Here is a 14,610-nt window from a genome sequence, read left to right as displayed (position 1 = left end):
TAATTGCAGCTTCACATCCAGGCAAGAGATGCTTGTTCCAGCCCTAAAAGAATGAGGTACTGTCTGAAGGAAACATGTCATTAGCAATGTGCCTAACGGTACTGGAGCCACCATAAACTTTGTGCATATATTGGTATTTTTGCCTCAGGAAAGAACAAATGCAGCTGTCTGCATCCTCCCATGCCAGTTCCTGCAAGATCAGTGCAGGCAGAAGCTGCTGAACTCTTGAGCCCAGCCTGGCCGCTCTCATGGCAGGTCTGCTCAGCAAACCCTCTATGTTGTCTCTCCAGAGGGGCAGTGGTAACATGGCAGCTCAAGAATCAATGCTCAGCAGCAGCCCGACAGCAGGGACAGGAGTTCTTATGCTGCCCCTGACAACATAACTACAGTTTCACATTACCACCCAAGCACCAACAGCCTCAGGGTTTGGCGAGCACTGGTAGCACCCCGACAGCGCTGAGTGCCTTTGTCCATTCATTTTAAAACGAACCTTTAGGATCAGCTGTATTTTACCAAGCCAGCTGTGCGGGTGCTATTCTCACGACGGAGATACCTCTCCAGGAAAGACTCTGAACACTCCAGGTGGTGAAAATAAGCATGCAAGATGGTCTGCCAGTTACCTTCGCCTCAGCCACGGACAGAGCAAGCCACCGAGGCTTGATCAGCAGAGCTGAGGGGACTCCTTGCTTATCTGCAAAGCCATTTTGGCCACAGCCCCACTGTGAGACAAGCTGTTAGCTTCAGAGCTTCCTGTGCCATCAAGTACAGGCTACGAATAAACACAAGATGATCAGTAGCCAGCCCAAGGCCCAGCTACTCTGGGCTTTGTCACTGCCATTCAGCAGCCAGAAGTTTCCCAGAGCACAGACATCACCCAGTTTGAATGAAAACAGCAGTACTCGTTTCTCTAATCAACACAACACATCTAGGAAACAGCAACCACAAGTCAGTTCATAAGCTGGTGTAAAGCAACCAACCCATTTAGTAGTCTATTAAAAGAAAGTTTGGGTTCTGACTTAACAGTAAGTAAGACTTCTGTGCATTAATGAGCTTATCTAACTAAGCAGTTCAAGGTACATTAGCTGCTAGAGTTTTCATCCAGCTCTCACCCAGAGGACAGAGAGTAAATCACCAACTGTAATGATTTCTGCATTCCAGAAATCACTATGATCTTGGACAAGTGACAACAGTCGAAGCAGGAGGGGGATTAGTCAGGCTGCTCTGGCAAACTGGAGTTATTTAGAAAATCAGTCCTTTCAGGCTAGCACTAGCCATTATCAAACCAAATGGATTAAGGTTTACGACGATGTCATCACCCCCCCAGCTAATTCGAGCATCTAAGCTTTGCTTTGAGGGCTGCATTAGCCACCTTCCAGGAGGCCAAGGGCTGCACTTGGTTTTAAACAAGAGTAGCTGCAATCACATCATCCTGGGGAAGACAGGCTGCATGATCTAATTAAGAGGCATACCGCGAGCTAAAGAGCTGCGGAGATAAACCCATCAGTTTCAGAGAAACCACTCCTATTTTAAAGCCAATCCCATAAATCACCATAACCAGTGGACAAGAAGAGAAGCACATGCATCACTTACCAGGCTCTCCTCCTATAGTCTAATTCTACATTTCACACTGCACACAGTCAGTCTAAAGACTAACAGGAGATAAATACTGACACAGGGAAACAAGAGAAGCTCCCTTACTCTGTAAAACACCACAGAACAGCGTTTAACACACCTCTCTACGTTATTTTGAGTGCAACCTCATCTAAACAGCCCCAATGTCTTCTTCCACTTCTACCAGTTCTTCCAAGGCAGTTTTAAAGTCAGTTTGAAGCAACTTCTACTTGTTTTTCACTCGAGCTACAAACTTGAACAGTGACTTGCATTCTATTCATCGTCTAACAGAAACACTGACTGCAGTTTGAGCAAGAGCTTGTATTCTGCAGACCAGTAATGGCCTAGGTGTCCTGACTTGCCAGTGTTTCTCTTTCTACTATTTCTGTGGAGCAGATAACTGTATTTCACATTCTGTGCTCCAGTTTGCAAGGTTTTAGCTGAGCTGCCAACCTCCTGCTGAGATCAAAATAATAAATGGCTTGCTAGTAACTTTTGACTCTGTAGGTCATTCACTACAGGAAAGAAGCTGAACGTGCCATACAGAACAACTATAATTTGGCACCCTAGGCTGTACTTCTATCCATCCTCCAGTTAACCCTAAGAAAAGCCTTTAAGTACTCAAATGGTCTTCATTAGTATAAGCTTAGAAAACCAGTGCAAGATGTGCTGCAAATGACAATCTTGGCTTTACTACTTCTTGATGCAGAGATGAGACAAGAAAAGTTTAACAAGGGTTACAGGAGGTTTCTTTACAAAGCCCATTTTGTTTAGTGACTGTTCCCATTCCATCAAAAAAAGGGGATACTATCAAACCCACGTGCATTTCCAGTCATCTGTGCTTCAAAGAACTCAAGATGTAACCCTTCACTGCCTCAAGACTCAGCTCTTCAAAAGCCACAATTGTGCACTCTCAGCAAGAGGAAGAAGCCAGCCATAACACCCTTCAAGGATATCTCAAATGCACTCCCTGGAAGCAGACATGGCCAGTTGCAGACCAAAAAACGACAAGTACCTTTGTCACTAGATGTCAGTAACATGGCACTTCCCACAGAAGAGAAATGATGCCTCCCTTCTGACAGGGAAAATATGGAAGCAGGCAGTTTGGCAGCATCTCATCAGATTAAAGGCTGTCCCTGCAAGCAAAACTCACAGGGACAAGTACAGCTTTTACTATAGCAAAAAATGGTAGCTACAGCTCCAATAGCATTCAAGCTAACTCTGCCCACCAGGACACCACATGAGCCCATATGCAGTTAGAAACCTGTAATACCTAGACTTCCGAGCCGCAGAAGCCATCTGGACTCACCTATTTGGGAAAGTTCCAGGCTCAGATTTTGGCAGCCTGAGGCTAAAACTTGATAGCAGCTTTGTCATACTAAAGCAAGCAGAAAACAGATCGTGGAATCACACAGCTTATGGGAAGAAGACTAGATCAAAAGTGAGCCATTTCCTAGCGGGGAGAGAGGTCAGCTGCAGTGGGCAATAAACACAGGCTGTGTTTCCTGCAGCTTTACTGAATCCAAAAGCCTAGCCCAGGGAAGAATGGAAGTGGAAAGGCATGTAGAAGAGCCACTGGATAAGAGCCCATTTTAAGCCTCAGAACAAGCACAGTTCAGCATCAGCAGCGCTACGTTCTGCCTCAGCAGCTTTTCCAGGGAGGAAGCTAGAGGGTGCAAGCCATGACCTAACTAACTCACGTTTGTACGGGTAGTACAGGCAAATCATTTTAGGGGAAGTTCCTGCCCGGTCCAACTAGCAGACCTTTGCCCGGGCTGACCCGGCACACGGGTGCAGGCCTTCCCCCGGCGTCCTGTGCCCCACGGAGCTCGGCTCTCTCCCCACCCTCAGCCAGTTCAGCACCACAGGGCTGCCACCCCAGGTACTCCAGACATACAGCTAATTAACAAAAGCAATTAATAAACCCCCTCTCAACCCCAAGCAACGCCCGAGCGGGTGAGCCAGCCTCGACGGGGTTGGGGTCCCCCGCGCTCCCTCACCGGGGGCTGAAGAACACCCTCCCCGGGGGAGCCCCACTCCCCTCCCGCAGCCCAGCTCCGGAGGGCGGCCCCGCGCCCCTCCTCAAGGGCAGCCAGAGGGGGGGGGACCCGGCCCCGCAAGACGGACCCCCGCAAGCCTCCCGCGCCGCGCCCCGAGGGCTAGGCCCACGGACCCCCACCCCGGCGAGCGCCGAGGCGACAGCCGCCACCCGCGGCAGCTCGGCCTCCGCCCGGGCGCAGCCGCGGAGCGAGTCTCGCCGCAGGAAGCCGCCCCAGAGAAGGGAAGCGGGCCACGCACCCCGCCGGGGTGCGGGAGAACGGCGCCGGGCACCTCACCTGCCGCCGCCCGCCGCCACTCACTGCCCAGCGCCCAAGATGGCGACCGCCGCCCCCCCTTCCCTCCGCGCCCCCCCTATCACTGCAGAGCCGCCGCCGCGCATGCCCCGCCCGCGCCCCGCCGCCGCCGCGCATGCGCCATCGCGGGGAGGCGGGGCTCTCCCGCCGGCGGCGCCGCGAAGGCCAGTCCAGCGCGGAGCCTGCCGGGAGCTGTAGTTCTGCGGCGCGGTGCGCACGGGGAGTTGTAGTCTGGGGCGGGGAGGCGGCACGGGTGCCACACCCACGCGTGGGGCCTCCCCTCCTCCCCGGCCTGCGTAGGGACCGCCCGTGGGGCACAGGGGTGCGCCCGGCCGGTGGGGGCTGCTCTGCCCCCGCAGAGGCCTGAAGCCGCTGTGCCCTACCAGGGGGCTGCTCGCTCCCGCGGCCCCAGCAGCGCCCACGCAGGCCCAGGCACCCCCGGGGCTCGCCCGCTTCCCCCCCCCCCCCCCTCATTGCCGAGGGGGCTGCACCGAGACCCGGCGGTCAGACCTGCCCCGGACTGTCCCCCCGTGTTCCCGCTGGAAACGGGAGCCGCGGGGAGGCCGGAGCCCCGCACCGGTGGAGGCCCGGTCAGGCCGCAGCAGCCCTCAGCACCCCGGGGAGGGTCTGCTGGAAACCAGGCCCAGGCACGGGGAGCCCCGGTCCTGCTGCGGTGAAAGGCAGGAGGGCAGAAAGGGAGGCTGAAACAAAAAAAGAAAAAAACCCAAGACAAGGCAGGAGTCCGATAAAACTATGTTTATAAATAAAAACAAGGACGTTGGTTGTGTCGTTATAAAACCCAGCGGGCAGGGTAGGGCGAGGGCGTGAGCAGGGGCTGGGGAGGCTGCTGGCGGCATGGGGGGGGGGGGGGGGAGGGGGGGGGGGGGTGGGCACAGGTGGTAGCTAGCTGGTGCCAGGCCGGGGAGAGGGGCACGGGGCAGGCGGAAGGGAGGGAGAAGGCTTTCGGGACGAACCGATGGCGCGTGAGAGCTGGCAGAGGGGTTAGGGGGGCAACGCGGACCCCCACGGAGCAAAATATATTTCATCTCCAGCGTATAAAACGGGCAAACGGAAGAAGGACGAAAGGCGGCAATAAGAGAGGGCGACGGGGCACCAGCACCCAGAGCAGCAGGGTCGAGTGTGTCCATACCGTACCGAGCTTGGCCCCGGGCATGGGGCTGCCCCAGCCCGAGGCACATCTCCGAGTACCCGTAAGAGGAAGGAAAAGGGCAGGGAGCGCCAGACTCGGCTGTCCTGACACCTCCGCAGGCACCGAGCCCGGAGGCCGCGGTCCATGCCCGAGAGCTCGCGTTGCTGCCAGGCACCGTTCACAGCCCGGAGCGGGGCCATCCCAGCTCCATCCCAGAGCCTCATCCCTCCCGGCAGCCATGGAGCTGCACAGAGGGGGAGGCAGACTCAGGCCCTTCCTAGGACAAGCAGAAGGGACCTCCATGTTTCCCCAAAGCGTGAAAGCAACACAGCTGGGCCCCTCCCTCACCTCCTAACTCCGTCCAGGCCCTTGAGGATGCCACACTGCTGAGCAGCAGCGCGGCAGCGGCAGGGAGGCCACAGCTGCTACCGCCAGCCCCAGGCACGGGATGGCCCCTACAAACAGGACAGGCAGCAGCACATTGAAGGCAGGAGGGCAAAGAGCAGGACGGAGGGAGCAGAACTCTGCCCTTAAATCCCCGCCGAGTACCCAAGCGCAGGTGCGGAGCCCTGAGTCACGCAAGACTGCGCGCAGGCACCCACCGCCGCTCCGGGCTGAAGGCAGAGGCACAGCCCCAGCCCCGAGACTCACAGCCCGGGCAAGGTGAAGGAGGGTCCTGCCACGAGGCAGTGCCAGGCTCAGACCTGGCCCAATGCGTGGGCAAGAGGGAAGTGGCAGCATCTCTCCACTCCCTGGAGGCACTGAAGCCCTGGAACATTCATGCATTAGCCAAAAGGCAACTACAATGGGATTTAAAACATATATATAAGGCTGGTCCCTGCTCCCCTCTCAGGGCTGCGGGAAGGGCAGGGTGTCTTCCGTAAGGGGGAGGAAAGAAGCCATCTTCAGCGCCACGCGTGCCCAGCGCCCTTGGAGCTCCGTGTCCTCCTGTCGGGCCACGCCACGCTCCAGCTCTCCCCCCCACAGGCGGCAGGCTCAGAGAAAGTCAAACACCCCGTAATTCTTTGCTGCTTGATAGAAGAAACACAAAAGGGTGAAAAGAAAGAAAAGATGTTTAGGGTGGAAGGACCGAGGCAGCAGTGACACACGGGCAAGCAGCACAGGGCGCTAGGACGGATGCGGATTAATGGGGTTAGAGAGGATGTCAGGAGGGAATTGCCATCGGCAATACACAAGTCTGGTGGTGGGATGGGCTGGCAGCACCCAGCAGGACTGCCAGGCCCGTCTACCCCGCTCGAGGAGGGATTAGAATCAAGGTTTAGTTCCATTTATTATTTTTTTCCCTTTTTTCTTTTCATTATCAAGACAAAAAAAAAAAAAAAAACAACAAAAAAACCCACAAAAAAACAAAACCCAAAAAACAAGGGGTGAAGCCAGGGCCGGTCCTAGGAGACAAACGATGGGGATGGAGGGGGGAAGGAGGGGCAGCAGACAGACAGGGGACGGGCGCTTCACATTACATCCACAAAGAACTCACTGGGGTTGCCCATGGCCATTCGGAAGGACTGTCTACTGGCTGTCAGTTCGGGGGGCACAGAGGCCAGGTCACGGCCTGGCGGCGCCCCGGGGGGCCCCATGGCTGAAGGCGGCGGAGGCATCAGCAACATGGGGGGGCTGAAGAGAGGGGGGAGGCCGGGCGGCCCGTACGACTGCTGGCTGTGGTGGCTGCGGATGCTGTGAGCCAGAGAGTGCTGGCTGCGCTGGCTGTGCTGGCTGGCTGGCACCGAGCGCTCGCTGGCCGCGCGCTCACGCCGCATGCTGCTCCGCGTGGTGTGGTCCGACTCGCTCCCACTGCCGCCTGACTTGGACTCCCCAGTCTTCTCTCTCTCCTTCCTCCTCTCGCTGCCGCTGCGATTGGAACCGCTGCTCCGGCTCCCTGCGAAGTGCACGAGGCAAGGTTAGGTGACAGCTCGGCCAAGGCGGGAAGAAAGGATGCTCCTCCAGCCAAGAGAGCACCGCAGCACACTGCAGCACAGCCAGCACTGTCCGTGCTCTCAGTCTCCTTTCAACTCTTGAGTTCCACAGCCCTGGTGAGATCGCTTTTGCCCTGGCTCCCCGCACAAGCAGGGCCTTGCCTAAGCAGCCTTTTCCTGCTGCTTTCCTGGACTGAACAGGGCATCTGCCCATCTGCAGGCGTATTTTAGTCTTTTTCACTCACCTTCACTGTGCTGGCTGCCTGCACTACCCCCTCCGTAGCTGTAGCCTGGGTCAGGGAAGCCGGGGTGGGGGTTGTATGGATGAGGCGGTGGATACTGATACGGGAAAGCCATAGGCCAGGGTGCGGCTCCCGGGTGGGGGAGCGGAGCCAAAGTGTCCTGATCAGAGGCACCGCTGGAGCCATCATGATCATGAAGAGACAGATTAGCCATGTCTGCAAGAAAGCAGAGAAGAGGGGTTAAACCAAGCAGAAAGACAACCACGTGTGATGAAACAGCTCCCTGCCCACTCTTGCTGAGGGACAAGGATGGGGTACACATGGAGACGCAAGAAACTGGCACCCTTCCTGCTAGTCAGTGCAGCCACTTGTGCTTCCTGGCTGGACAACAGCCAGGCTACGTGAGTCCGAGCTGCCGCTCTAATACAAAGAGCACCCTGGTGGGAAAGAAGCTGCAGCTCACCCTGCCAATTACTTCCCCCATCCCTCTTGTTTGAGGGGAACCCAGTTCTCTGAGCACCACCCCCTTGCCAGCACTTGATGTTCAGAGCCTGGAGACAAAGTGAGTAACAACTGACTCTGTTATGGCTGCCTAGGAGAAAAGCTCACACAGTGGGTGACACTGTCAACGCTGCTTCCAACTTCACCACCCCAGCAGCACGACAAGAGAGCTGGGATATTCTTCATCACTCTCTCACATGGTGTGTAGAACAAGGGGCCCAGCCTGATGGCAATGGCTGTAGCTATGTCCCCGCCATGTCAGCAGGGCTCTGCAGGACCTCTACCCCTCCATCCTCTCCCTCCCACCCACGTCGAGTGCCATACTTCCACAGAGGTCCCCGAAGATGTAATAGCACTGCTCCGAGAAGGTGATCTTGTTCACGGTATGTCGGATGTAGCCAGCCTTCAGCAGATTGCTGGCGTATTTGCGGGATTCGCGACGGTCTGTAAAGCCCTCCACATGGTGATAGAGCCAATCCACCACATCCGAACCTGCCACCAAACATCAGAGTTAAATACAGCAAGAGAGAGGAAGACAGTGGCCCTTGAGGCAGCGGGCCACAGTGGAGCCAAGATAAAGTGAGCCAAAAGATGAAAAGGGACTGCAAACTGAGCCAAACTGGTTCAGTTTGTGACTCTGGCCCCGTCAACAGTTAGTTTACAGTGACAGAGACGCTCCCTTGGGCATCTGCTTGGACAGCAGGCCACCCATACCCCGGTCCCTGCCTCTGCTGCAGGCAGCACGGTCTCTTACCAATGAAGGCATTGGGGATGGTGATCTTCAGCCACATGCGGTCACGCACCTCCAGGCCTGACTCTGGTGAGGCCATGGCTTTGACAATGGTGGCCATGTCACTGTGGATGGACAGGTGAAAGTCATCGAGGCCTGTGGTGTGGACGAAGGAAGGGAGGCAAAGATGAGAGAGGACAGAAAAGACAACAGGGCCACATGGAAGCATCGCACACAGGAGGGATGGGCCAGGGAACAATACATCGCAGACAGCCTTGAGGTGCATGCTGTGTAACCCCCCTTCCAGGCTTCCGAAGTTATCCTTCACACGTCAGCCACTTCCTCTCATGCAAAACCCAGGCTAGAGTCTCCTTGCTTCCAGCCAGTCCCAGGCAGCTGAGATCCCAAAGCTGCCAAGTGACCCCACACAGCCCCACACGAGAATTCTCTGCTCCTCACAAACTTACAACAAACTCCTAGCTTTGTGCCCTGTCTGAGCTCTCCAGACCCTCGCTTCAGGGCTCTGTATACTAGAATCACCCAAAACCTTCAGAAAGCAACCAAGAGAGCCCTGTGCTCAGCAGGACCCTGCCCCACTGTAAGGCTCTTTGCTCCCCGCTGCCTCCTCCATCCTGCCCTGTCTGCTGTCTGGGAGGGCAATTGCTCCAGGGACAAGCTGAACTCCTCTGGCCCCACACCCCCAGCTGCTAACCCCTGACTGTTCTGAGCCTTTCCTCTGCACCTTCCTTGGCTCCCAGATTGCACCCAGACTCTTCTACTCTCCTTACACAGAAGGCTGAAAAATGCGGTATTAATTCACCAGGCAGAACTCCCATTGATCCAAGCGCCTGCCTGGCGATAGCTGCCTCCCCAAGTCCCTTTGCAGGGCAGATCTTGCCTATCCCAGCTGTCCCCAGGCAGATGTATTGCTCCCTTTACACCACAGCGAAGGCGAGGAAGCCGTGCAGCGAGTGGAGCACGGAGGCACAAGGACTTACGTTCAGTCTCTGGGATGGAGCTGGTGATGGAGGAGCTGGTGGAAGTGATTGTGCTCATGGATGGACTCATACCGTACGCTGGGTAGGTGCCAGTCATCGCTGCCGTGTGAGATACCCAGGCTGCCGGGTCAATGGGCCGGATGGGCTCACCTGCATTGAAGAAAGAGTCAGTCAGTAGCTATTAGAAATTATTCCCTCATCACATCAACCTCTGGGGAGGGACAGGGACTCAGCACAGCCTATTCCATCCCCAGCATCTGCCGGGACTCACCCGGATCGGAGCATGGAGAGTCTGGCCCAGCCCAGATCCGCTGGGGAGCAACTGGGAGAGAAAGAAGAGAGGGAGGGTCAGCAGGAGAGGTGCAGAGGGAGAGATCCCCCTATGGCTCAAGGGGGGGTTTCTCTTTCCTCTGGCGCCCCGAGCAAGTGACCTCCCTGCCCCAGTGAAACGCGTCCCCAGCGTGATGTGGGAAGGAGGGCTGGGCTTATGGGCATTTTGGCCTGGGCATAGGACATAGCAGCCTCCTAACAGGAGAGCTGAAACCCCATCAAATCCCAATTCAGTGCCACATGGAGTCACACACACAGGGGTGGAACAAGACAACAACCAAGTAAGTGCTTAAGGCAGGGCTCACATGAGCTGGGCACCAGCGTTAAGGGTGGGTCAGCTATCCACTTACTCCTGGGTAACGAGAAGCAGCCCCGGGGGCTGGGGTCCCAGCACTTGGCCACTGTCAGGGTGATGGGCCTGCAACAAAAAGGCGAGAGTTAGAACAAGAGCCCAGTGGCACAAGCCCCCCCATGATGGGTGGATGCTGTACATTGGCTCTCTCCTGTGAGACAGGGAGAAGCTGCCAGTAAAGGGCCCTTGTCCCCATCCAGCTACGGATTTCCTTAGTGGCATGGAAAAAATGATGTGACCCTGCTGAGGGTTGCTGATGGCCCTAATGACACAGCATCCCCACAAAAAAGGGGCACAGACCCCAGTTCACCACCATTCTGTTGGCTGCAATTCTCGCTCTGGGCATGAAAACCCAGGAACCAAAGCGACACCAAAAACTTAAGTCCTGAGCTTCTGCAGAGCCACCGGCAGAGGTGGCTGGAAGACACGACTGACAGACCCCAAGCACACACCGTACAGCTGCCCATGGAGGTAAGGAACAATCCAAGTACTTACCCTGGCTTGTGCACAATCTCCCTCAGCACCCGCACAGCATCATCGTTGCTCATGTTCTCAAAGTTGATGTCATTTACCTGCAAACAACGCAAAGAGGTGAGTCCCAGAGATGTGACCAGAGGCTGAGCTCCCCACTCAGCTCAGCAGTGACTCAGCTTCCCTCTTCCAAGCGCAGCTTCCTGGGTTCAGCCTGCCAAAGTGCGCAGCGAGGCTTCTGGGTCTTTTCTTACTGCTTTCCCAGGCCCAAAGATGGAGGTATGTGGGCGTGAAGTACCTGCAAGAGCATGTCTCCTGGCTCAATCCTGCCATCAGCTGCCACAGCGCCACCCTTCATGATAGAGCCAATATAAATGCCTCCGTCCCCACGCTCATTGCTCTGTCCCACAATAGAAATGCCCAGGAAGTTGTATTTCTCTGCAGGGATGGAAAGAGAAAGAAGTAAGATACCATAAAGTAGTAGGCACAAGCAGCCCTAACCTCAGATAAACCACGTGCTAATGATGGTTGCTTGCACCCCTGTCCCAGAGAGATGTCCTGGGACGCAGAGAAACTTTTGAGAGACCAGTGCTTCAAGACAGGCCACTTTCCTACAGAATCCACCTCCTCACTCCTCCCCACATGTGTTCTCTTTGGCCCCTCCCCAGTTCCTTCTTCGCCACCCAGTCTAGCTCTGGAAGGACTGCAGGCTCCACGCACACCTCCCACTCACCCATGTTCAGCGTGACTGTGATGATGTTCAGGGACATGGTGGAGTCTGTGATGCTGCTGAAGGACGATGACTGAAACATAAGCGAAACGTGAGATGTCCTCTTGTGCCTCAGTAACATTCCCAGCCCCAGCTCCCTCCATCTGTGCTCCCTGCCACTCCCTGTGGCACCACAGCCCCCACCCATAACTCCAGCCTTATGCTGGGAGCTTTGCAGAGCCAGAACGCATCAGACACAGTTCTTGTGATGTCTCCACAGTGAGGACAAAGTCTGTGGTCCCAGCTCTTGAGGCTTGGAAAAGGTTTACAGCACTTTATGAAGTCTCAGCACTTGGACACCACCCGTGCCCACAGCAAACACAGCCCCTGACCATCCCTGAAGCACTGAGTAGAGACCCACCAGGCAGCCCACCTTGCCCTGCATTGCCCTCCCCAACATAGCTAGCCTCTGCGTACCCGCTCAATGCGTGGAGCCTTCTGTTTCCGCCGGCGTCGCTTGTGCCTCCTCATTAGACGGGAAGCACTGCTTTGCTCTGTCGAACTGCTAAACCTAGAGGTAAAAGTGAAAGTCAGCTCTTCTGCTGCCAGGGTGGTGGCTCTGGCAACAAGACAGCCACAGAATTGGCACAGGGAATATAGGACTGCAGGGGCAGAACACGTGCGCAGGGGACAGATAATAGCAGAGGGGGCTGCTGGGTGAGACTTGGGACAGCAACAGGTCTGAGCAAGGACTCTGGAGCCCAGGATTACTGTGCCCCGCAAACGCATCTCTCTGTGCTGGGAGGTAGGGGGAAACTAGTGTTCCTCCAGGACCTCAGCTCTCCTACCTGCTGGTGGAGTCATCTTCATCTGAATCGAAGAAGCTGGTGGTCTCCAGCTCACTGCTCATGAGTGTGGAGGAGCTCTCGTACCCGCCCAGGTCTCGGCGCCGCTCTCCCTTCACTGTCCCATTCACCCTGGGTGCTATGAAAGGACAAGGCTCAGTGTGCTTAAGACAGGTCACAGGGAAACAATCCCTTTACTTCCCACAGGGCTCACAGCAACCTTCCCAGAATGAAATTGTCCAGCAGGCTATCTCATCTAGTGCCATCCAGCTCTAAGTCCACCCTGGGATCAGAACTATCTTCTGTGGGACACCTCTTCTATCATTACAGGATGGGCAAGAGGCTGATGGGCCACTAGGAATAATGCTGCTAAAGTGGTGGAAGACTTGCAGCTGGTTCCTTGGCAGAGCAAGCAGCAGCAAGGAGTGACAAGGCTACAGCACACTCTGCTTTTCAACCAAGAAGGACGGAGGCACTGCTGTCTCGTGCTCTTGACGCTTCTACACGAGACATCTCCTTTGCCCCCAAGGTTTCAACACCAAGCTCTGATGCAACACAGGTGTTAGTTCCTGTCTCCAGCATGAGGCTATGGCCTCAGATCACTGCTCAGCCCTTCTAAGCTGGGAAGGTTCTGCAGAGCAGAGCGCGCTGCCCCATGTCTGGAGCTGGTGCTCCCACCATAACCCAGCCATGACCTGCAGAGCTCTTGCCATGTTACCAACACTCACCATGTTCAGGCCCATCTTTCCGACGAGGTCGTTCCCTTTGCGATGAGACCACTGAGTCTGTCTCTGTCTCATTGTCCAAGTTTTCCCGGCTCCCCCCAGTGTTAGGGCTGCAATGAGATACAAAGAACAAATATGTCCAACAGGTAACAACTTAAGCAGGCTCTCTCTACCTCTGTGCTGGCCAGCATGAACCTCCAGCCATCAGCTGTCTCCTTCTTGAGGGATAGGAGCAGAGGCAGTGGGGAACAACCACAGCACATCTATGACTGCATGGCAAGGGACTGGGCGAAGCTGTGCCAGCTCTTTGCCAGGTTCCCTGCGCTATTTTCAGCATGCCTTTGCTTGTTGAATAATGCAGCTACACTTCAAATCTGTTCCCAGCCCCATCCTCCTCCCCTCTGGCTGGCTCTGATCCCTGCCAATTTGAGTAGGAGTGTCCCAGCTGCTGGTCTGGATTTACAGCAAAATCACTGTGGGTCCCTCAGAAACCAAGTCAGGTGTCCAGGTAACTTACTGGAAAGAGGGGGGCCTGGAGTCTCCAATTCCTCCTGTGCGCTCCATGGAGGGCGGCAGCTCTGTTTGGTTATCGGCACAGACCGAGCCAGCATCTGAATGGGAACCCTCCGCAGACACCAGCTGGAGGGACGGGAGACAGAGAATGAAATGGATGAGGCACTGGGAAAACGTTTACAAGAGTGGCCAAACGAGCTGGCCAAAAGCCTGGCTGGCCCAGGATCTCATCTCTGACGGTGGACAAGTGCAGATGCCCAGGAGCAGGTATGGAACAGGCCAAGCATGTAGCAACATTCCCCCTCAACGCCTTCCCAGAAGCCAGCTATTTGTGGCTCAGGAATTCCTGACCCAGTGGTAAAGTCCGGGTGGCTGATAGCCCTGCCTGGAGACTCGGCCATCATCTGCACACCCACACCGCACCATTTTTACGCTCAGGTAATCTTTAGCACATGTCCCGTAGCAATGAGTAGATTCTTCTCGTTCTTCTTACATCGGAAGGGGCAGCTACCAGTCCATCGTCTTCTCAATTTTACCAGCCCCCTCAACTCTGCCTTCGAGCTGTGGGACCCAGCAGGACTTTCATCTTCCCAGCCCACGATGGAAGCTGGGGGTAACAGAGCTCAGGGCTGAGGCTGGCTTTAAAATAGACTTCAAAACGTATTTTTTTTTCCCTGGTTTCTACAAGTACTTTTCAAACTTTCAGCTTCTGTCCAGCTAAGCGGCCTGGGCATAGCCTCCAGCCAACCTCTGGGAAGCTCAGCAGTTGCCTCAGCACATAAATCCAATAAAGGGTCAAACCCCAGGTACTATTTATACTATCTGTGCTTTGGGGCAGCCCAAGCACACCTACATCTGTGCCTCTGGCACTAATTTCAGGGCTCAGGGAATGAGGTGGAGGCTCTGGGGGGTTACTCCTGGGGGGTAACAGGCTCACTAGTGGGATGAAATGGAGGACAGCTCAAATGAACTCAAGGGAAAGTGGTTTCCCCAACATCACTCCGTACCCAGGTTTGTGCTCTCCCTGCTTTCAAGCTGCCTTGAGCAGAGCTAATTCCGATAGAGCCAGGCAGGAAAGCAACAGAAAGCCTCTTCCTTGCAAGAGACATTCAGTGACCCCCAGAGCAGAGGTGACAGGGCCCTGA

The 14,610-nt window shown here is 55.6% G+C and overlaps 2 protein-coding genes across 12 annotated transcripts in view; both read right to left on the bottom strand.

The window, feature by feature from the left end:
* AP2M1 (adaptor related protein complex 2 subunit mu 1) overlaps positions 1-4,033 on the bottom strand; it is a 31,357-nt gene extending 27,324 nt beyond the window's left edge. The window contains exons 1-2 of one of the 2 annotated variants that reach the window (XM_075418206.1): positions 3,948-3,989; positions 2,921-2,989 (exon numbers count right to left, since the gene is read on the bottom strand). The gene's annotated coding sequence lies outside the window, so the exon portion shown is untranslated. Of the gene's footprint in view, positions 1-2,920; positions 2,990-3,947 lie in introns of both variants that reach the window. The other variant, XM_075418205.1, reaches the window with a different exon arrangement.
* Positions 4,034-4,716: 683 nt separating this feature from the next.
* DVL3 (dishevelled segment polarity protein 3) overlaps positions 4,717-14,610 on the bottom strand; it is a 32,616-nt gene continuing 22,722 nt past the window's right edge. The window contains exons 3-17 of one of the 10 annotated variants that reach the window (XM_075418200.1): positions 13,470-13,591; positions 12,956-13,062; positions 12,231-12,366; positions 11,860-11,953; positions 11,407-11,476; positions 10,972-11,111; positions 10,698-10,774; positions 10,156-10,268; positions 9,792-9,842; positions 9,593-9,670; positions 8,547-8,678; positions 8,117-8,284; positions 7,295-7,507; positions 6,614-7,012; positions 4,717-6,143 (exon numbers count right to left, since the gene is read on the bottom strand). In XM_075418200.1, the coding sequence (XP_075274315.1) occupies positions 6,112-6,143; positions 6,614-7,012; positions 7,295-7,507; positions 8,117-8,284; positions 8,547-8,678; positions 9,593-9,670; positions 9,792-9,842; positions 10,156-10,268; positions 10,698-10,774; positions 10,972-11,111; positions 11,407-11,476; positions 11,860-11,953; positions 12,231-12,366; positions 12,956-13,062; positions 13,470-13,591 (1,932 nt within the window). In that variant the 3' untranslated portion in view covers positions 4,717-6,111. Of the gene's footprint in view, positions 6,144-6,387; positions 7,013-7,294; positions 7,508-8,116; positions 8,285-8,546; positions 8,679-9,520; positions 9,671-9,791; positions 9,843-10,155; positions 10,269-10,697; positions 10,775-10,971; positions 11,112-11,406; positions 11,477-11,859; positions 11,954-12,230; positions 12,367-12,955; positions 13,063-13,469; positions 13,592-14,610 lie in introns of those variants that run through there. The other 9 variants (XM_075418194.1, XM_075418197.1, XM_075418199.1 and 6 more) reach the window with 9 other exon arrangements.

The sequence above is a fragment of the Opisthocomus hoazin genome, chromosome 4 (assembly GCF_030867145.1).
Source record: "Opisthocomus hoazin isolate bOpiHoa1 chromosome 4, bOpiHoa1.hap1, whole genome shotgun sequence".
Lineage (NCBI taxonomy): Eukaryota > Metazoa > Chordata > Aves > Opisthocomiformes > Opisthocomidae > Opisthocomus > Opisthocomus hoazin.
This window is presented reverse-complemented; position numbering and strand designations above follow the sequence as displayed.